At 34.0% G+C, this 22,689-nt stretch overlaps 3 protein-coding genes across 3 annotated transcripts; all 3 read left to right on the top strand.

The window, feature by feature from the left end:
* On the top strand, window positions 1,888-4,416 carry LOC18608362 (amino acid transporter ANTL1). Its single transcript, XM_007043005.2, has 2 exons — window positions 1,888-2,468; window positions 3,175-4,416. Exons 1-2 carry the CDS (start codon window positions 2,113-2,115, stop codon window positions 4,115-4,117), a joined length of 1,299 nt encoding a protein of 432 aa, XP_007043067.2. The 5' UTR covers window positions 1,888-2,112; the 3' UTR covers window positions 4,118-4,416.
* Window positions 12,815-14,356, top strand: LOC18608361 (protein EXORDIUM-like 5). The gene has a single exon (XM_018116429.1). It carries the CDS (start codon window positions 13,006-13,008, stop codon window positions 14,095-14,097), a length of 1,092 nt encoding a protein of 363 aa, XP_017971918.1. The 5' UTR covers window positions 12,815-13,005; the 3' UTR covers window positions 14,098-14,356.
* LOC18608359 (metallothionein-like protein 4A) lies at window positions 21,411-22,633 on the top strand. The gene is made up of 2 exons (XM_007043000.2): window positions 21,411-21,705; window positions 22,161-22,633. Exons 1-2 carry the CDS (start codon window positions 21,614-21,616, stop codon window positions 22,324-22,326), a joined length of 258 nt encoding a protein of 85 aa, XP_007043062.2. The 5' UTR covers window positions 21,411-21,613; the 3' UTR covers window positions 22,327-22,633.

The raw sequence follows: 22,689 nt of genomic DNA, 5'->3' as shown, positions 1-22,689 counted from the left end.
AATAAAATAAAAATAAATAATTATAACAACATTTAATATTAATGATTAAAGCATAAATAAAATATTAATATCATTAATATCAATTTTTAATATTTTAAATAAATTATACATCATTAATGTTTAAAAATAAAATAATTTAAAAATAAATAATCATAATAATATTTAAATTATAAATAAAATATTAGTATTTTATAATGTTAAAGATTAGATTATAAATAAAATAGTAATATTTAAAAAATAAAATAAAATAAAATAATCATATATATAATAAAGGATATTTTTATTTTTTTATTTTTATTTATTTTTTATTTCAAAGTTATTGTTATCAACCAAATACTGCAATAAGTCATAATAATCATTTATGCTCTATTCCATTCGTCATACCAAACTACGTAATACCTATCCTATCTTATTATATTCTCATCACATTCTATTTTTATGTAATAGCTATTCTATTCCATTCCCGTCTATTTCGCGAACCAAACGTGCTATATGAATAACCAGACACGCATATAACCCATTTGCACAAAATCATATAGCCTATTCAAATAAAGAATTTTTGATTCATATAAGTTATAAACTTCACTAAAATTATGTGACTTACATATCATTTTTTATAAGCATAATTCATAACTTAAAAGGTACTAATTTCGATGTATTATATTCGAGTGAGATTAGACCCACCAAAAAGTTTTTATTATAAAATCTTTTAACATATGTGAAGATTGTAAAATATATAGTAATATTTCATAAAGTTTTTATCTCACGTTACTTAAGCACAAAAGATTCTAGTGCTCTATTTAAGTAAATTCATTATGGGCTTATTGAAAGTCAGAAAAAAAAGTGATTTCGCACGCACACGAGTCGGATCAAGCTTTGAAAAAATACGGATTTCCGCACAAGCTGTCTTTTGTACGTTTGCATCAGAATGAAATTTTAAACTCTAACACACCAAAAGGTTTGTAGGGGATTTTCTGATGTCTGTGTAAATTGTGATTTTACTGGGTGTGGATGTAAAGCGAAGGTTTGTTTCTATTGGAAAATCTCTGCTTCATTGACTGACGATACAGATATTGTGCTCAGGTCAAGCCGTGTTGACGAGAAAGCTTTCTTTGATCCCTAACCATGTCCCGGGCTTTCTTCCGCTCTTGATAGCTATGGTATGTTGCAATCTGGTTGTTGGGGTCATGGGGTTGTGCTGACCTCTTTGGGTATGACTGGTGTTCTTGTATGGAGTAAGGAAGGGCTGTTTTTATGTAAAGAAAAGATGACAGTAAAAAGAAGGGAGGGACTTTCAGACATCATCAATGAAGCCCACGGTTACAATTATTGTTCCCCGAAGGTACCTGTCTGGCTGGGTGTCCGTGGCCTCGTGTTATTAAACGAGCTACAGCCTATCCACATGGTCAGGCTCAGGAACCGGGAGGCCAACACTGCTGCCATTCCTGGGAGACGTAAGAGTTTCCAACGTATCCTTTAAAAAAAAATCCAAAAACGTTACTTTCGGATCGAATCAAGTCCTCGGATTTTTCAGTTCCCAGCTTCTAGAAGATCGATTCTGTTATAAATCTTGTCTGGTCGGGCCAAACAGAGATTTCCATTTGGCGGGTTCACCGGACCCGTTAATTTGGTAACCATGGCTCATTCCAGCACGTGGGTTGCTGTTGAGCATTGACACCTCGCCAAAACGCTGACCCGTCACGGAACCGCCATTGCTTTGATACGCGGTGTCTGGTCAACTCAAAAAATTTACAGCGCAGTTTATTGTACTAATCTTCTCTAAATATCTGTTAGTTCAGTGGTTGGCTTTTCTATTTTCTCCTTAATCTGTTTTTTCCCTTCCCTTCCATTCCCTTCTTTGGAGCTAAAAACATAATTAGTAATTAAAACTGCACTAATTATCAATCTGCTAATAATAACAAACAACCTCTCCATTTTTCTAATAACCACACTGTCACCGTCTCTTTGTCCCTCCATCAAAATCCTTTTGTCTTTTAAATCTTTAAATAAACAACCCCAACTACAATTTTTGCATTTATTAGTCAGATAACAAAATTTTTCATCTGCAGAAAAAAAGTCTCAAACTCATAAACTCTTTAGCGAGAATCAGCCATGGGTTTTGAGAAGGAAGCGATCTCATCCTCATCTTCAAAAAAGTTAAGGTCTCCTCTACCGAGAGAAGACACGCCTCTTATAAGCAAGGACAAGCCGCTGTCGTCACAGCCCAAGACGTTTGCTAATGTTTTCATAGCCGTAGTTGGTGCTGGCGTTTTGGGTTTGCCGTACGCCTTCAAGAGAACCGGATGGATCATGGGCCTGCTCATGCTTTTCTTCGTTGCTGCCTTGACCACCTACTGTATGATGCTTTTGGTTTACACCCGCCGGAAGCTCGAGTCTTTTGACAACGGGTTCGCCAAAATTGCGTCTTTTGGCGATCTGGGTTTCGCTGTTTGTGGCACCGTTGGCAGGTTTGTTGTTGTTTTTGTTACGTTTTGAATTCTATCTTAACTTGGATTTTGTATTGGGTTGTCTTGTTTTTTGTTTGTTGATGCTTTTTGGGATGGAAACACGAAATTGCAAATTAAATGGTTACTTTCTATTTTTAACAGATTAAAAAAAATCCATGACTTGGGCGATTAAAGTTAGGTACTAAAAGTATGATTTTCTGTTGAGTGTCTTTGGTTGTTATTTATTGAGTATGTTCTTTGATGCATTACTAGATTTTCTGCTTATTATTCTTGCTTGAACTGGATTTTGTATTGGGTATGTTATGGAAATTGCTACTAATTTGGCTAATCTTATAAATTATGAAACAGAAAAGATGCTCATTAATGTGGCATTTGATTTAGGCTTATATATTTTGTCATGTTCTTTATTAAAATTCTTATTATTGTATAACATGCTTGGTTTTGGTTGTGTAACTTGTATTGATTTCCCATACTTGACTCCTTTTTCAACAATGAACTAAGAAGGCACCAGTAAGTTTCGGTTGAATTTATTTTGTTCACTTTGGGAGGTTCAATACTGATGCTTGTTTATACTATTGCAAGCTGCACCTTATACCTGTTGATGATTTTATGGCTATTTTTTTCCAATGAGGAAACATCCTAATTTGACTGTTTTATCACCTCATTGCTACTACTTTGCCAAATGTTTTGATAATTCCATTTGCAGGTGCGTTGTCGATGTACTTATTATTCTCTCTCAAGCTGGATTTTGTGTTGGGTATCTTATATTTATTGCCAACACTATGGCCAATCTTTTTAACAATGAAATCTCCATGAATTCAAGCTTAAGTTTGGGGATGTCCAGTTTTACAGCAAAGAGTTTGTATATAGGGGGATGTTTTCCATTTCAATTGGGGTTGAATTCAATTGCAACATTAACCCATTTGGCTCCGTTGAGTATTTTTGCTGATGTGGTCGATCTTGGGGCAATGGGGGTGGTGTTGGTTGAGGATTTGTCTCTTATCTTGAAGCAAAGGCACGAGGTTATGGCTTTCGGGGGTCTCTCTGTGTTCTTTTATGGCATGGGTGTGGCTGTTTATGCATTCGAAGGGATTGGTATGGTTTTGCCTATAGAATCTGAGATGAAGGACACTGCTAAGTGTGGCAAAATATTGGCACTGAGCATGGGTTTGATTTCTTTGATGTATGGAGCATTTGGTGCACTTGGTTATTTCGCTTTTGGTGCAGAAACCAAAGATATTATTACTGCTAATTTGGGGGCAGGCTGGATCAGCACTTTGGTTCAACTAGGTCTTTGCATTAACTTGTTTTTCACATTCCCATTGATGATGAATCCGGTTTATGAGATCGTAGAGAGGCGATTTTGGGGAGGGAATTATTGTCTGTGGCTGAGATGGCTTCTGGTTTTGATCGTAAGTTTGGTAGCTTTGTTCGTGCCAAATTTCGCTGATTTCTTGTCCTTAGTGGGAAGCAGTGTGTGCTGTGGTTTGGGGTTTGTATTGCCAGCATTTTTTCATCTATTGGTATTCAAGGAAGAGCTGGGGTGGAAGGGATGGACTTTGGATGTCGGAATTGTGGCCTTGGGGCTTGTTCTTGGAATTTCTGGAACTTGGTATTCTTTGATGGAGATTTTTTCGGTGAAGGTATAGATGTAGAGTGTTGCAATGAAGGTGAAGTTGTGAACTGCGCCTGGATATACTTTTGTTTGTATTTTTGGAATATCATTTGTAAAAACCCGATTGTTATCTTTAGTTAAGAAATTACCTTGTCAATCATAACGTTGAGAAGGAGGTATGATATTTTCCTCAACATAAGTGGTGAATTGTTGATAGTCTAGTGTGAGATATTAGTTTGTGCTAGCATTAGTAACTCTTCTCCATTCAAAAACATTGTGAATGATATTACAATATTAAAGTTATTTTCAAGGATTATTTTGATTTAAACCTTATTTTACCTGTACGTCACTTTCCTTGTCTTTTTCATCATGTAATTTCTTATCCAAGGAAGATAGTGGAGTGATTCTTCAGTTTAGATCATTTTCTGATGATGCGTGTTTGTGAGTCAATCCACTATGATGGTGAAATAAAGGGTCGCGTTAATATAACTATATTAGCATTCCTGTGTGCACCCTACTTGATTGATACGGGAAATTGCAATCATGCCTTGAAAAGTTGAATGAGGATCCTCTCGGTCTTGTTGGATCTTCTGATAATGAACTGCAGATGAGGGAAGGTACTTTCTTCATTTTTATGTATTTATTTGAATAGCCACCTGTCGTTATTAAATGTAATAATAGTCATACTATTTAGGCACCTACCCATCAGTGAAGAAGTTTTCTTAAACCAAACCATTCATCATAACTCATAATTGATGTTCAAGTTATAGAATGCCACTGCCGGGGAGTAAGCTTAAAGCCTTAAGCAAATGCATATCTATCTGCCAGGGAGCAAAAGCTAGGCCAAGGTTTTAGACCTTGATAGCTTGGTCACTCTCCTACTCTGATAATTTTGCTTATCTGGTCTTGTGTTTTCAAGCCACATGCCTTACAAATTGGAGCACTTCTCAAGTTTTTGCTTTAAATTTGCCTTTCATATTTCAAAGTATTTTGGGTTCACATTGGCAATTTTCCAGGCCCTGCCCACTGCTTTGGCCCATCGGCATAGAACTATCATATTCGAGAACATTTAACACCCTATTTTTTTATTTCTTAGAGAATAAATAAAATGTAAATAATAAAAGATAGCAAAGAATAAAAAATAAAAATTCAATCAAGAGAGGCCTTAGTAAATTATGAAAATGCAATCTGCTAATTTATAACAATACATTTTTTTTTCAATTTGATGTAATAATTGAGATTAAAACTTCAAAAGAGAAACAAAAATGATCTCCCACACCGTTTTAGATATAAAGATTTCACCAACTCAAAGGACGTCAATAATCATGAACTTGAGAATTTTTTGACATGAGCTTAACATACATAGATAAGTGAGGAATGGCTCACAATAAAGATGTAATGAGTTGTGTTTTGCACAGATTTGTTTGCTTAATTTGGGTTAATTTTCCTGGCAGAAAAAGATGGCAACCCAGACAAGAAAATTATTGATTTCTAACTTTTTGTGGAACACGGTTTTGAGGATTGATGGTTGCCAAAGTCAGCAGCATCAACAGTTTTTCATGTGTTGATTAAAGAAGGGGCCTTGCAAAGGAATAGGAGTGCACCTGTGTCAACCAACAAAGGGTGAGATTGAATGACGAAAAAGGATGAGCAAGTTAGGTGAGGTGATCCCATCAACTTTTGAAATTTGGGACTCCTAAATGACCCTGACGACTTCCAACATATGAAAATGGGCGAATAGCTAGCTTTTCCCACCCCCCACGTCCACCGTCTAATCATCCTATTTGATTTTGCCTTTGCCTATATATTACTTTATATAAACTACAATCACTGCACGCAAAGATACGAAAATGAAAGCCACTTTCGCTCTGTTCCGAAAGTAGATTGTTTTGACAATTTTCTCCTCCTCCTTTGTTATTTCTCTCCGACTTTGTTGAAATACCATCACTCATGTTTCGTTTCAAGTGGTTTGTCACGTTTCTAAGGTAAATATATTACTCAAATTTATACAAAAAAAGTTATTAAAGAACCATCATGTCATTATTCATAGGTGTAGTACTTGAACAATATTTTAAACTATTTAAATAAATTTTTATTTTTTTATTACTTTCAACTAAATTCGTAAGCTTTTAATTTGAGTAAAATATATCGTTATGACTAATTAAGTAAAATATTCATTATCATTTTATACTTATATGATTTCAATGTGAAAAGTGAAGATGTCGTAGAATCTTGTTAAAATACTGCATCAATATGTCACGTTATTATTCATTATGATATATCAACATATCACATTAATATTATATAATATAAAAAATAATATTTTAATTAATAAAAGTTAATCAATTAGTAATAAAAAACTTATTTAACTCCTAAAAATATATAAATACTTAATTGAATTCAATTGAACATAACAACTTATTTGAATGGTTTTGTTAGGTATTATATTTTAAAAATCAGATATCGTTTATTATCAATATAAACTGAATATATCAATTAAATCAATTCATCGTTAATTAATTAAATTTTTTTAAGTAATAAAATGTGAACATTTCATTTAATGATATTAAATTCATTACATTTTTATATGTTAATCCACAAGAACATCCTATATTATTGCATGCCAATCCAAATGATAACGAAGCAAAGCGTTGGAAGGATTGGCCGTTTTTGGGGGTGAACTGGCCGGAAAGTGACGAAATGGACAAGAAACAGGGACAGCTCGCGGGGGTCAACTTCGTCTTGTTTTCGAGTGTGCAATCAAAATGCGACACATTGGCGGCATGCGGTTCCACGAAAGACACGTGGACTTCTTTATGCCAACTGCCAAGTGGCTTGTATAATTTTAGGCTCGCATAAATGCCATGGCTGGATCCGTTGCTTTGGCCAGTCAGTCCAGGAAAGCGAAGGCAGACAAAAACATTATGACGAAGATGGCCAGAAAAAAACAAAATAGCACATGTGTCTAATTGCCTGTGACTTTGAATTATTTGCGTACATTGCAAACATGCATTTACGGGCGTCGGTTTTTCAGCAGCCGCCGTGACTGCTACGCTTCCACGTACCAAGTACCCTGCTGATCGCTGGGCATGCTTCTTCCAAACCAACAGATCAATGGCTTTGGGCCTCTGGCTGTATTTTTACTTTCTGTGAGTGTACTGTGAAGACCGCATTCTGGTTATTATTTTTATGATTAATGAAATCCATCCTCTATGGTGGCAGATACCCCATAGGAAGCCAACAAGCTGACTTCAAGCAAATGCGTATTTGCCACCTGTCCTATAATATCGTTTATTTTGCTTGATTGACAGAGGAGGGGGTCTAGGCCCCACTGTTGGGCCTGGCAATAGACTTGCCCCAGGTCTAAATGGAGGTCCACATTCATTCAGAAAGTTTGAGATGGAATGCAATTAGGGTTCAGCATCAGCTTCCTCCATTTTGTACTCTTTGTAAGCAGGTAAGTGTAATTAATTTAACAATGTCAACTGCCCTCGTTCATACATGTTCCATGTGAGGACTATAAAAAGAGCTTGAAGGAATTAATATTTTCATGCATTTAATGAAAGGTTAGAAGATTATATATATATATTTCTTTTTGCCATTTGATTTGCTGTCTTGGAATGTTTCTATTTAGATATTGTAAGCGGTACCTTTTCCTTATCTTTCTCTATGGCAACTACATTGAGCTTGAATCACAAAAAATAAAAAAGTAATTTTCTTTTATTTTACAAAATTCACAATTCTTTTCGAGATTCGGATCCGAAACCTTTAGGCAGAGAATTTTCTATCCATTCCACAACTTCAACTTCAATTGATGTGAAATGCATTGCATTGTTCTTATGCATGAAAAAAGAAAAAAAGAAGAAGCACAAACTGATACTGTGGTGGGGGGGTTGCAATAAGGTCCTTGAATTTTAATTCAATTCAGAAGTCAAATAGATTGACACTTTAATTAGCTCAAAGGATATTGAATTTTAATGAATGATTGCAAATGGTTTTCAACACAACATTTTCCAGCTCAACTGGGAAAAGTATTTCATCTCAAGCTTCTTCTGATGAGCCTCAAAGTCCTCATTCCTCAAACAACAATAATGGACAATCAACAGTAAAGCCATTTGCCTGCTAATATTCCAATACCCACTAGACAGCAAAACTCCATAATTACCTCAAGCTGGCATGTTGACTACAATCACCACAGTTGCTTCCACACACCCTTTTTTCTTTTTTTCTTTTTTGGGTCTTCTAGATTGAAATTTCTTGATTTTCCAAAGGTAAGTTTTTTTAGCACCACCCAAGACAAGAAAAAGAAAAAAAATGGATGGGGAGGGAGAGGGGGAGGGGAAGGGGAAGGGGAAGGGCAACATGGCCTAAGGTTTAAGCTAATAGGAGCCATAGTTCCAGCTTGGATTTCAGGTAGTAATGAATTCCTCCAACCTTAGTTGTTTGCACAAAATTGGGGATGCTTTGTTCATTCATAGCTTTTATTTCTTTCACGCGTCATAGTAATTTCCGGAGTTAATACTTCGCAACAAATCTTGACTTCTTTCATATTTGCATTTATTGGGTATATGCTGCACACTTACATAGTTTTCTCAATAGAGAAGCTATAAATTTCCTTGATTCCTCAATTCAAAATGTTGTAATGCCTTCATAGATCCCTTTCACATTGGGTAGATTTGAATGTATCCTATAAAATTTAATAAAGGTGTATAAAAAAATATCAAATATCATTATTAATATAAGCAATTAGATTAAGTACACATTTGATATCCAAATTATAGTAAAATTATCGATTTGATATTGGAGAAAAAATTTCACAATTGAGTACTCCAAATTGTATCCTAGATTAATTATGTTAACGGAAAATCTGATGTGATTTAAACAACAAATGCTGATTTGCCATTTTTCTTAGAAATGTCGAGTCAGATTACATGTCATTGTTATATTATTTTACTCCTACTTTTTATTTTTTAAATTAAAAAAATTAAACATCATACAAAAAAAAAAAAGGAAAAAGAGGAGGAGAAAGAAAAAGGAGGGAGACAGAAGTAGAGGTAAGTAAAAATGGACCAAATCAATAGACTAATTAAATCGAATGGAATTTGAATAAAATAATTCAACTCGATTGGTCTGTCAGTTCAAGAATTTCAATCTTATTTGTCAAAGAAATGTTAAGTCAGATTACATGTCATTTATCACATCATTTTATTTTTATTTCTTATTTTTTCACATTAAAAAAATCATTGAAACACAAAAATGTGAAGAGGAAAAGAGAGAGAAAGGTGGGGAAAAGTAAGAGTGAGTAAAAATAGACCGAATTAAATGAAATTTGAATAAAATAATTTGATCCAATTGATCTATCGGTTCAAAAATTTTGATTCTATTAGTTTATTCGGTCAATTCTCGATCCTACAAATTTTTGGACCAAATTGACCAAAAAACAAACTTAATATTATATATATTTATATAAAATTTATATATTTTTTATATTTACTTCTTGGACTTTGTTAATAAATGTTAGATTTTATAACTTTTTGCATAATTTTTCATTTTTTTATCTTCTTTTACTTTGTTATTAAAATTTTATACTAATTATATTTTTTATATAAGTGAATGTAAAGAGTCATGGAAGAAATTCAAGTTGATAATGTGCGATTGTTGATTATATTGTGTTGGATGTTCTCGATGATGAAATGGTTGAATCATGAATATGAAAAGATTAAAATATTTTTTTATTAATTTAAAAATTATTATATAATTTTTTTAAAATAAAAAAAATAATTTATGGAGTATCGATCTTAAAGAGTATTGATGAGTGCTCCCCTAAATTTTTAAAAATTAATAAAAAATTAACAAAAATTAATAAGAATTATATAATAATAATTTTTAAAATTAATAAAATAGGTAAAATTATATTTTCAATATTGTCATGTGATCAAACTAATGGAAACATTAATGGTTGGACCTATGTATCTAACTAAAGATATTTTTTTGGAACGGAGTATCCATTTCGAAAATTAATGGACTTGTTTAGAATTTCGATTAAAACTTAGAAGGGTGAAGGTATTTACCCTAATGTTATGATTTATATATGTTTAATTAGTATTTTTATTTTTTTAGTTTGTATTAATTCATTTATGTTTAAATTATTTATATATTTTATAATTATAGATGAAATTTATAAATTTCAATATTGTAATTTGCAAAAATAAAAGTGATAAAATTTCAATTCTATTAGTCTATAACTGAACTAAATGAACTAATTCGATCTTTGATCGGTTGGGTCAATTTTCTAAAAAAATTTGATCCATTAATTCCTCAATTATGACAAACTGAATCAACTAATTACCCACTCCTAAATAGAAAGAGATAGTGAAAGGACCTACATCAACCAACTAGGTCTTCCTCTCCCTTCCTTTCCCTCTTACTTCTCAAATTTTTCTCTCTCTTTCCATCTTTAGTAAATTAATTTTTTCAATTTTGGAATTGTAAATTTATTTTTTGGAATGTTTTCTTTTTCTTGTTTGAATTTCTTTTTTGTTTTTTGGAATTCTTTTTGAAATTTGAATTTCTTTTTTTTCTATTTTTTGAATTTTTTAATCAAAAAATAAAAAAGGATAAAATAATATTTTGACATGTGACACATTCTTATTGGTTAATTTTTGCCTCATCATTCATTTGACTAAGATGTTAGGCAAAAATGTAAGATATTTAACAAAAATAAAATCTGAATACTTGATTGTAAATTTACAAAAGTTAAATACTAGACCGATAGGTTTAGTATGATTGGATACCATATGCGTAATTAACCTTAAATAAGCGGAAAGCACTCAAAATTGGAGTCACTTGCTACAAAGAAAATTAATATATAATATTCTTTGTAAAAAAAAAAAAAACCCCATGTTTTTAAGTGGTAAAAACAAATTTATAAAAAAAAAAAGAAAAAGAAAAAGAAGAGAGGTAATAGACTGATGGTCATGGTCATGAGTTTTGCTGATGGAACACTTTTTAACTTTTTGAGTTAATCATTCGGCTAGATTTGAAGCGTCACATTTCATAGCCTAGTCTACACTCTAATGCTGAGTTAAAAACCTTGACCATATCTTAATTCCCTTTTTTAAGGGTCCAAACACAAAATCTTAGTGCATAAATCGCCTCCCTTCACTCAATATTTGACTTCCTTCATTTAAAACTATTTAAGAAATGATTGTTGCTTTTTGATATATTTAAGACACAATGGTAATATATTTTTTAATATAAATAATTAAATTATTTATAAAAAAATTATCATCTATTTTATTTTAAAATTATATCTTTTTCGATATAAATAATTAAAAAATTAATATAGTCAATATTTAATATTTTTATTTTATTATATTTAAGTTTATAATACTAAATATTAAACTATAATGCATAAAATATAAATAGTTAAATATGATATATAGAATTAATAATTTCTTTCTATACTCAAGATAATTTTATTTCAACTAAATATAAAACATAAAGCATATTAAAAACATATACTCAAAATAATTTTTTCTTATATAATTATAATTAATAAAAAATAATATATTAGTGAAATTTTAAACAACAACCAATAGTGTAACACTTGAACTTATATTTGAGAATTACTTATACAATAATTTTTAAAATTTTTAAAAATTAAAATCATTAAAAATAAAATCCACATAACAGAAAAAAACCATGATAAGTAAGAGATATAACTTATATAGCAAAAAAAAAGGAATAAGGTTGATGATTTGTAGAAATTTTAAAAAAAATCTATAGAAACTTAAAATATATGAGTAAATAGAATATAATTGAAAAAATTAAATAAATATAAATAATAATAATATAAATAAAAAAAATTAAATAAAAACTTAATCTTTTTATAATTTCACAATACAATGACAGAAAATAAAAGAGAAAAAAATGAGTGAAGAAACTTAAAAAATTAAAAAAATTTAAAAATTTGAGTAAAATTGAATAGAGTTTGTAAAGTTATTTTATTATTTTTAATTATATTAATTATTTAATAAAAATTATTAAAAAATATATAATATATAAAAAATTTCAAAAATTTTGGGGATGCCATGGCCCCCCCCAATTACAAAGGGACGGTCCGCCCTTGGCCATGAATGCCAAAAGTTACTTTAATTAAGTAACTTATGATGATATGAATATTTGTACTATGTAAAAAATGTTAATACAAATAAAATTAATGAAATATCACTTGAATAAGTGAAGGTATCAGCATGAAAAGATTTGTGAGCTTGACACCACATAACTTTTTCTGCAAGTTGCAAATACATAGTTCAGTGGCTAAAAGGACAAGTTAAAAGAGATTAGTGAAATAATTAGGGAGGTTGTTAAGTGTTCTGAGCTTGTAGAAAGCAAGAAAATCAGAGAGATGATGAGATGACATGGGCAGTTGATGGCCCATTTTCTTCAAAAAGGGTAGCCTGGGGGTTCAAAATTGAAATCCTTTACTCAGAGGAAGGCAATAAAGAAAATGAATTGAAATTAGTAATTTTCTTTTTCCATTTTTTGAAATATTTTTAAATAGATTTATGTTTTTCTATTTCTTTAAATTTAAATTTTAAATTTTAAATTAATTTTTATTTTTAGTTTTACTTAATAATATATTTTTTCAAAAATAACTTTCTTTCTTTCTTCTTTTTTCTCGCATGGTTTTAAAATGGCTTCCCGTTTCTCCAGAAAAAAACACGAGAGAGGTTGAGAAATAGAAAGAGAAAGTGAGAGTGTGCGCCCACACATGGCAGCTGTCTCCAGCCCATTTTCCCTCCCCCCATCGCCAGTCCCCTCTTTATATACCCCCTCAAATCCTCCATCTCTCTCTACCACCACCCCATCCACCTCTTTTCTCCACATCCACCGCCACCGCACAAAGAAAGAAAGAGAATGGAAGAAAGAAAAAAACCCAGCAAAATATCTCTTCATTATTTCTTATGTTTCTTTCTATTACTCACATTATCTGCTACTTCTTCAGTAGCAGCAACAACGACAACAAAGCCAAAGGAGCAAACTTTGAACACCCAAAAAGCTGAATACTTTAACCCCAAGCTTCCACCGAGAACTCTGTCCACTTCCAAAAAGTTCGAAGGCTCATCAAACCTTGTCGACCTTCGTTACCACATGGGTCCTGTCCTTTCCTCTTCACCGATCAACATCTACCTCATTTGGTATGGTCGTTGGTCCCTTTCCCAAAAACTCCTCATCAAAGACTTCATAACCTCCATCTCCCCTTCCGCCACTCCAGCTTCGTCACCTTACCCTTCCGTTTCCGAGTGGTGGAAAACCGTTTCTTTTTACACCGACCAAACCGGTGCCAACGTTTCCCGAACCGTTGTCATAGCTAAAGAACACACCGACGCGCGCTATTCCCACGGTTCCCACCTCACGCGCCTCTCCGTCCAACAAGTTATTGCCACCGCCGTCAAAACCGCTCCTTTCCCCGTCGACCACCGTAACGGAATCTACTTAATCCTCACCTCCCATGACGTCACCGTTCAAGACTTTTGCCGTGCCGTCTGCGGCTTCCATTACTTCACATTCCCGTCCATGGTGGGTTACACTTTACCCTACGCTTGGATCGGGAACTCGGGGAAACAATGCCCCGAGGTCTGCGCTTACCCCTTTGCCGTTCCGGGCTACATGGGCGGGGGTGGGCCAGGGGCATTGGCCCCACCGAACGGAGACGTCGGCGTGGACGGGATGATTAGTGTGATTGCTCACGAATTGGCTGAGCTGGCGACGAATCCGCTGGTCAACGCGTGGTACGCCGGGGAGGATCCGACGGCGCCGACGGAGATTGGGGATCTTTGTGAAGGGTTGTATGGAACGGGTGGAGGAGGAGGGTATATCGGTCAAGTAATGAGAGATGGAAAAGGGAGGACTTTTAACATGAATGGGAATAAAGGAAGGAAATATTTGGTGCAGTGGGTTTGGAGTCCTGTGTTGAAAGCTTGTGCTGGTCCAAATGCTTTGGATTAATTATTTTTTCTTGGTTATGTTTTTTGAAATCAAGTTCTTATCTCTGGAATCTTGATTTTTTTATTATGTGTCAAGGGGGAGATAGTTATGTATACAGAGTACACCGGTGCAGATTATGAATTAGTTTTTAGAGTTGTATAAAGAGGTGGATGGTGAGGGTGATGACTGAAGGGGTGTGTAGATTTGATTTTGTAATATTTTTAATTCATAATTTTATAGCATTATTTTTCTTTAATATATTTGGAAAATTTCATCTGAAGATTTCTGCAGTAATGCAGTTGTTGTTCTTCTTTTCAGCAGCTTTAGCTACAACGCCTTTTGGAGAGTTTGAACTGTTCTTACTGTCCCTAAATTCCCTCAAGAAAGTTTTATAAGCTACAAAATTGTTAAGAGGCTTGCACCAGGCCATGGCAATTTCCCTTGCAGCAACAAAAGTGCTTCTGATAGCAAAATGAGATAGTTGATTAAAGCTGTGCTCTAAGAAAAACTTTTGGTTGGTGATTGGCAGGTAAGTAATGCAAAACAGAGCATAGTTTGAGCTTTACAGTGTGTTCATTTTTATTCTTTCTCTGCTTTTATTATGCTGTCAAAAAGTGTATAGCTTTCACTCAAGTTTCAACAGTTCGATGATTCTCATCCTGTTGTCGAAGGCGTTTCATTTGGGGGTTGGGAGTGACCCAGAAATGGGGTCACAGTGTCCCTGCTGATGGCGCCCCATGTCTAATTCCTCCTCACTGCATCTCAAGGCAGAGAGTAAAGGACTTGGATATAGTTTCTGCACATAAGGACAAAAGTGATGCATGGAGTTCTTGCTAGTTGTTGGATATTAATGTTTAAGATACTTGATTGAAGATGTAATCTCCTATTATGCCGCTCCATAAGTAACAAAAATAAATAAAAAAGGGGAATCAAATAAAGCAAAAGTTTCCCACAAATAGCAATCTCCCCTTTATACACACGATAATCATGATACTAATGATGTTTTCTTCTTTTCTTTTTGCTTTTCTGGAAAGGGGCTTTGGCTTTACATTTCTGTTTCCCATTTCATAACTTTGCAGATATGAAGAAGAGGTCATGAATTCAAATCATGAAGGGAAACAAGGGCAAACAAATTCTTGTCCTCTGAGGCTAGTGGGTGGTAGAGACCCCCAACTTTAATTGAAACATTTGTGATCCACAGCTAATATTGGGACCCATAAAAGTACACATAGGATTAGTTTTTTTTGACTCAAGACCCCTTTCCCTGATCTTTTCTGTTCTTGCCATAAGCCCGCTGCCTGTGGTTGTGGCTGTGGCCCCATTTGGAAGGGCGGTTGAAAAAGGGTTGCTGTGCCTTGGTTACAGTGCTTGGCTTTCAAAGCTGATAAATAATAATCATAATTCCTAACATAATGCAAAGGGTCCAAGGCACGATGCCAAAAACTCTGCAAGATCTGCTCTCGGCCTGTGATTAACTAAAACCTCTCCTCTTTCCCTATTGGCTAATGGTGCTTAATTATAGGATATTGATTCTCTTGGTTTCTACAAGTTTGGACAAGGAGGAATGCTTTTACTTTTTACCACTCTTTTTTGTAGCAAGAACATGACGGCAGATTATTATCACTGTAAAAATAAATCCATTCCAATTTATCGTTTAGTGAAATGATTTATGGGGTGTGGTGAAAGTGGGGAAAAAACAAATCATGCAATTCAATCCTTATGCGGTTTACAAGAAGATACATAGGAGCTTAGAAGGCCAGTTCTAATGTTGATAAACAGTGATTCAGAGTTTGGTATCAGCCACGCCTATGTTTGAGATTCAAGTTGGAGCTTGGAAACTCCAAAATGCATAATGATAATAATGGTGATGGCAATAATGGTTGGAAGCTAACATGAATAAATTAAAAGGGAGAAGGAAAATCTTTTTGTTTTAGGGTTTAGTTTGACTCAAAACAAAAACATAAAGAGTTGTTTACTTTAATGGCTCGATTTCAAATGCCGTTGATAATAAGATAATGTGAATATCTCCCAAGTATTCCTAATCTTGGGTGAAAATGTTTCAAGTGGCCTACCACTTATGGAACTGTTATTTTCCTACTGTGGTTGGGTCTATCCCTCTTATGGAACTGCCCTTATGTAATGGCCTGATCTGGCATTGCATTAATAATATTCACTTGCCATTCAAAAAAAATAAATAAATCTTGTTTTCAAGCAGATTCTTTCAATGAACATGTTCATTGAATTCAAGTCCTGGTTGTTTACAGAAACAGTGGCGAGTAGCAAACAGTTTTGAGTGTAGAATGCAGGTACTTTGAAAATGCCTCGTGAATTATGCTTCAAAAGCCAGTTTTTCCCTGTTACAAAAGTAAATTTTAGAGGACAGGAACACAGTTGATTAGTGACGGAAAAGGAGAAAAATATCCATAATATGAGGCCTCATATGGCTATCTAATCTATCTCAGGGTGGCCCACAGCTGGGACCCGACAAAACAACACCGTCCCAATCGTTGAGTTGGGGAGCCACATGCATTGCAATGAAGGAACAAAACCTTCCCGAGCAAAGAGACAACTGACAGAGAGAATGGTTTTGGCGGTGAGTTACCTCTTAGCTCAAAATGGAGTTATGCTTCAATATCAGCCAAAAAAAAAAACCCCTGCATCTGATTTTTCATCATTTGGGTTAAGCCACTACTAATGAAACTACTTGTTCCTGCAGTCATGTTCAAGGAAATTGATTGTGATTACACAACAAGAAAATACCCCAGCTGATGTTTTATTAGCTGGCTGCCTTTTTCAGTAGAATAACCTTTTTCCATTCTGGAAAAAGAGCAGTGCAAGATTTTCCTCAACCCAAAGAAGCAACCCAGAGTGATGAAGGCAAAGAGCCAGTGACACAATAATATGATACTACTGCAAAATTTGTACTTTGATATAATAGCTTTGTAATGTTCAATCTATGTTATTTAATTTAGAACAAGATTTAGCTATAGCCCAAACTTGTGAAATGGAAAGGCAAGACTCATGAGGGCCCTGCACACCATAAATCTCCGCCAGGTACAGAAATTAGGATGAGGTTGGCACGCCCTCTAACAGGAATCATCAATAATCACACCACAAACAAGGCAAGATTAATTCCCATACTGCAATTTTCTCAATGGCACATCAAAGACTTTGGCATGTATATATAACTGGAAGTTCAAAACAAACTTCTTGTCTCCATCACGACCTCTCTCTTTCTTCCTGGGGCTACCTCTATTGGAGGTAACAACTCTTCCTACTGTGTAACAGAGATCCGTCGCATTTCAAAAAAAATATAATAGTGATCTGTCAACAAAATATAGCCAGGACTCGGGTGATATATATGAATATATATACATATCACTCAATAATGCACTGCTACTCTTCGTACTATAATACCTCCAAATTCTTTCTTTCATCTCCTTTTTGTATTTTCAATAATTTGCTTCAATTTTCACCGTCCGATTATGACTGGAGAGGTCAAAGAAAATCAGAGTCTTCGCCTAACAGATGTCAGGCAATTGCGTGTAGTTGGGGCGATCGTTGGTCCATTTTATGCACTTCCGGTTCCTCGGTCCTTTGGGATCGAACAACTTTATATAGATGAAATTACTTTTGTTATTCTTTATTTATTTGAATATATCAAGTTGTATATAAAAGAGGGAATTTTGAAAATGGGGTGAAATAAGTTTGTACAAGAAATTGAATCCCTATGTTCAACACCAGATGGAAGCATTTCACCCGCAACTTTTTCATTATAATATAATAATTATATAATAGCATTACTCTTAAAAAAGTTTTGAAGTATTTAATTTTTTTTTGTATTTAATTAAATTTTTATATTTTTATTTTAAATTTAAATAAATTTTTATAATTAACTATGAATTAATTATCATTAGTTAAAATTTTACTTATTATTTTATATTTACGTTATGTTGACATGACATTAATGTGAAAAAATAAAAAATATAATTTAATTATGTTATTATATTATATCATCATTTATTATGTCATGATAATTTATATTAAAAATTAAAAAATATTATGTGATCACATTACATCAGCATGTTATAAGTCAATATCACATGATATATAAAATAAAAATGATATTTTAGCTAAGGATAGTTAGTAAATTTTATTTGATTAAAATAAAAATAAAAATATTTAATTGATAATAATAAAAAAATAAAAAATTTAAAATTTTATAATTAAATAATATAAAATTATCCAAAAATCATCTATAACTTGTAAGTGTAAGGTACATGGTACATCTACACAATTAATGTTCGTCATTATGTAATGGAGCGCGATGATCGTGAATAATATGCTGACATTTTTGGGAGAGCAACGAAAAGCATGTAAGAGTGGTTCACGCCATGTGTTGGCCCCTTTGTAGTTGCTGGCGCCACCTGTTTTTCATACAAAACAATTGTGCAAATCGCATTTATAAAGGTCGCATTCATTTGCCAAAAAAGAAAGAAAAGTAGACCTGGTTTTTGCACTCCATTAGAAACCAGTGGGAATGGATTTGAAGGATTCAAAGAGAAAAGTGAACGTATTGAAGGCCAAGGGAATTGGTGTTGCTTGTGATGAGAGGTGTGGTTGCCCCTCTCCATGTCCCGGGTTGCCCCTCTCCATGTCCCGGTGATGTGGCCTGCAGGTCTCTCTCTCTCTCTTTTCTCTATATCTGTGTTTGTTCTTTTGTCTTGGTTTGGTTTGGTTTTTTTATTAAATGAAAAGCTAATAATTATCTTGCAAAGGACTAGATATATAGGTTGTCCTAGGGCGCTGGGTCACAGATATTTTGCCTAGGAACACATGAGTAGAAAGGTCCTGCATTATTGTTTTGGTCCATCCTTGGTTGTGTGGTGCCACATTTCAGGGCCTACTCTGAGGGTATTGTTCTTGGGAATTTATTCATCGTATTGGATGCTGCTGCATAAGGTCTACCCAAATAAATATCACCCGTACTGTCTCTGCAAAATATGTAGCATAACACGTCTAAATTTCTATTTTGCTTTGAAATTATAACCTGAGTACTCCATCAGAAAAAAGATCGAGGCAGAAAAACACTTTAACCCTTGAGGAAAAAGTAGTAAACAAAAAGTGAGTCTGTACAAACTTTGATTTGATTGACAAATGTCTTAATTAATTGTTTGTGTTTTGTTCCCCATGTCAGAGCTCTCTGATTTTTATCCTACTCTTGTCAATAAAACTAGTGAAAGATGTCCTACCAAGACAAAACCCAAATTATCTAGCATAGCATATTTGTTTCTTGGACAGAGTTCTAAGGAGAATTTTGGGCGATTGGAACATAACCAATTCATTTGGTGTGGTGCAGGTGTGCGTCAGGGGACACATCGGAAGTGGATGGTCACAGGCGGTGTTCGTGCGGCGAGCACTGCAGCTGCAACCCATGCTCATGCACCAATGCTGTAGCTGGGACTGGCATTGGCAAGGCCTTCTGCAAGTGTGGGGAACTGGGGATGGCTGTACTTGCACTACTCGTGCATCCTAAATTCTGGATCCATCCGCAACCGTGCTTTTGTTTTCATGTGGCTTATGCTGTTTACTTACTTTTGGACATAAATTTATATGATGTAACACAATTGAGTGAGTGTTACGAAAATCGAAAAGACAAAAGTGTGGACGTTGTGATGTGATGACTGATGGTTGGAGCTATCCAATTGTCTTTGAGGAATAAATTGCCAACTAGCCATGCATACTTGATTATTTCTTAAGCTCTCAAATTGCCAGCAAATGAAAAGGATTATAAAGTGATTATACTATGATAAACCTTGGACATGGCCACAATGAACGCGAGATGCTATTCCTGAATGAACATTGTTCGCCCCTAAACTTGTCTTGGATCGTGCTTGGCTTGGGTAGGATTTGTAAGCTTGAGCTCTATCTGGCCAAAGTCATTGCTTTGTTAATTTAATAAATAATATAGCAAAATTTTTAGAAAGTAAAATTTGATAAATTAATAATTTTGATTAAATAATATTTTTAATCGATTTCGATTTGAATGTTGGTTTTTTAAATTATAATTTCAATATTACTTATTTTTTAAAAAAATTGATGTTTGTTAAATTTTATTTTTAATTTCTTAATACATTAAAAAGTTTTACTACAATATTTTTGTATTATAAGATAAAATTATATAATATGATTATTATTTTGAACGTATTTTTACGTGAGACAAATTACTTTCAATTTCATCTTTTTTATTATTTTTTATTTTAATAATGATAATTCACAATTTGATTATTAGATAATATTTTTATAATCACAATACAAGTTTAATATTTAAAAAAAATAAAAAATATTTTAATAAATTAATTTTTACTAATTAATATATAATTCAATAAATTATTAATTTATTTTATTAAATAATATTTTAATTAATTAAAATTTTGTAATCCCAAAAATATTAATTTATAAAAATTTTATTATAGTACTATTTATCAAAGTTTAATTACAAAAAATATTTCTTTCTTTTAGGTTGATAGGCAAGTTTGTCCTGGCTCCACTTACAGATGACAGTTATAAATTGAACACTAATTATCAATGGCGGTCATAAATTGAACATGGTACTACAACTTGTATACAGTCATAAATTTGACTTCAAATTGAGAATTACAAATACCTAGACAATTTTTTTCCCCTTTTCTTTTCCACAAAAGATAAGGAAATGGCCTGACCAGCATCTGGTGGCTCACACCAGAAGAATTAAGTGTCCTATACTGACAATAAATTTTGCAGAAGGCACTACATTGATGCAAAACAGGCTCTATACACTTGAACAATTGATTAAGGTAATCTAGAATGGCCTCCTTGAATAGTATAATAAGGCTCTGAAAAGTTGTCATGAACCTCTCACCAATATCACGCACATTGTAAAGTGAATGGGTGGAAAATAACTTTGAAACGTTTTATTCTCGATGCAATTCGAATTGAATTAGAATGTTGTGCCATCCATAACCATTAGTAAATTAAGTCAAAAGGGAAGAAATCAAAGAGGCCTAGTTGAAGAGATAATGCGACATCATTGTTTATGTCATTATGATTTTATTTTTAGGAAGGTTCAATCATTCATGCATTTTATTTAGTATATCATTCATATATATGTTCTAAGTCGTCCTACCCTACTCCTCTCGCTATTGGCTCTGCTTCAATTAAGAGAAAAAGTTTCAATTAAATTCTACGAATATTTCAGTTTCTTATTGTTGAGATTGATGCAAATCAACAGATGATAAAATCCCAACAAAACCGGTATTTGATAAAGCAAATTGAGGATTTTGTGTACGTGCATGTGTTTGTAGCGGCACGGCAGCTTGCTTCATGATCTCTCGAATCCTCGATGAACCATGTTTGACACGTATTGCCATGTGTTAGTTTCCTATAATTTGTTTCCGCCACTTGGTTTACATGCAACGTTTATAGAATACCATTTAAAGGCAGTACTGGGAGTTTCAGAGCTTCAGCAAACTGCAGCAAAGACGAAGAGTACCGAAAGATGGCGGATACCAGGGCTGAAGTTAGACGGGTCGCCATGTGTAACGACAGTTGTGGCTGTCCTTCTCCATGCCCCGGTGGCGGGGCTTGCAGGTTAGTTTCCTCTCTTTATAACCTACGTTGATCCGTACAATTGGGACAGTTTGGGCCTATTTTGCTCTGACATGCCATTCGTGCGAGCGCATGTGTGCAGAATCTTGGTAGATATTTTGCTCTGACGAGCCGTCCATGGGCGGTTATAGAGTGTGCTGTGACTGCCTAACTGTCGTGCCCCCCCCTCCTTTTAATTTGATACTCTTCCATGTTATAGTGGTACAATTCATGGCCTACTTGGCAGTCTGTTAGGTCTTAGGGATTAAATCGACCACCCCAATAAGTGAAACTGACAAAGAAGGGGGTTAATGATGTTACCCCACAGCCACAGGCACATTCTGTGTAGTAAATTAAACTTGGGCGATTTTTATGAGGGTGGTGGGATATGTAACTCCATCATAACTAAGGGTGATTAATTTTCGATGATCATGAATTTTTGGAAACAATCAAAATAGGTGCACAGCAAGCGAGGCTACGAGTGGGACAGACCACAAGCGGTGCTCGTGCGGGGAGCATTGTGGGTGCAATCCATGCACATGCACCAAGGCTGAAGTCAGTGGGACCGGAAAGCTGGTTTGCAAGTGTGGCACGGGTTGCACCTGCGTCACTTGTGCCTCTTGAGCAGCTGTGGTTTAATTTCCAGTGTTCTCACGCTTGAGCGAGCTTATGCAAAATGCTGTTTCCATCATATATGAGAATAATGGTTTTTTAGTTTGTAATGTAGGGGCTTTCTCTTGCTAGAGAAAGTACGTTGGTGTCAGTAAATGAGTCGAAACTCGGTTAATTTCCATGTTGGAGTAGCGTATTTATTATGACTTGAAAAGAGTATGTTTTCTCAGTAAGTAAAAGAAATTAGCTTAGTCCATGACATGTTTATTGAAATAGTTAATGTTGTTTAGCTGGAAATAAAGACTAATATATGTTTTGTCATATCAGAATGCCATTGCACGCGAAAAAGAGCTCTTCTGCAAAAGGTGCAAAGTG

This window comes from Theobroma cacao, chromosome 2, assembly GCF_000208745.1.
Source record: "Theobroma cacao cultivar B97-61/B2 chromosome 2, Criollo_cocoa_genome_V2, whole genome shotgun sequence".
Lineage (NCBI taxonomy): Eukaryota > Viridiplantae > Streptophyta > Magnoliopsida > Malvales > Malvaceae > Theobroma > Theobroma cacao.
This window is presented reverse-complemented; position numbering and strand designations above follow the sequence as displayed.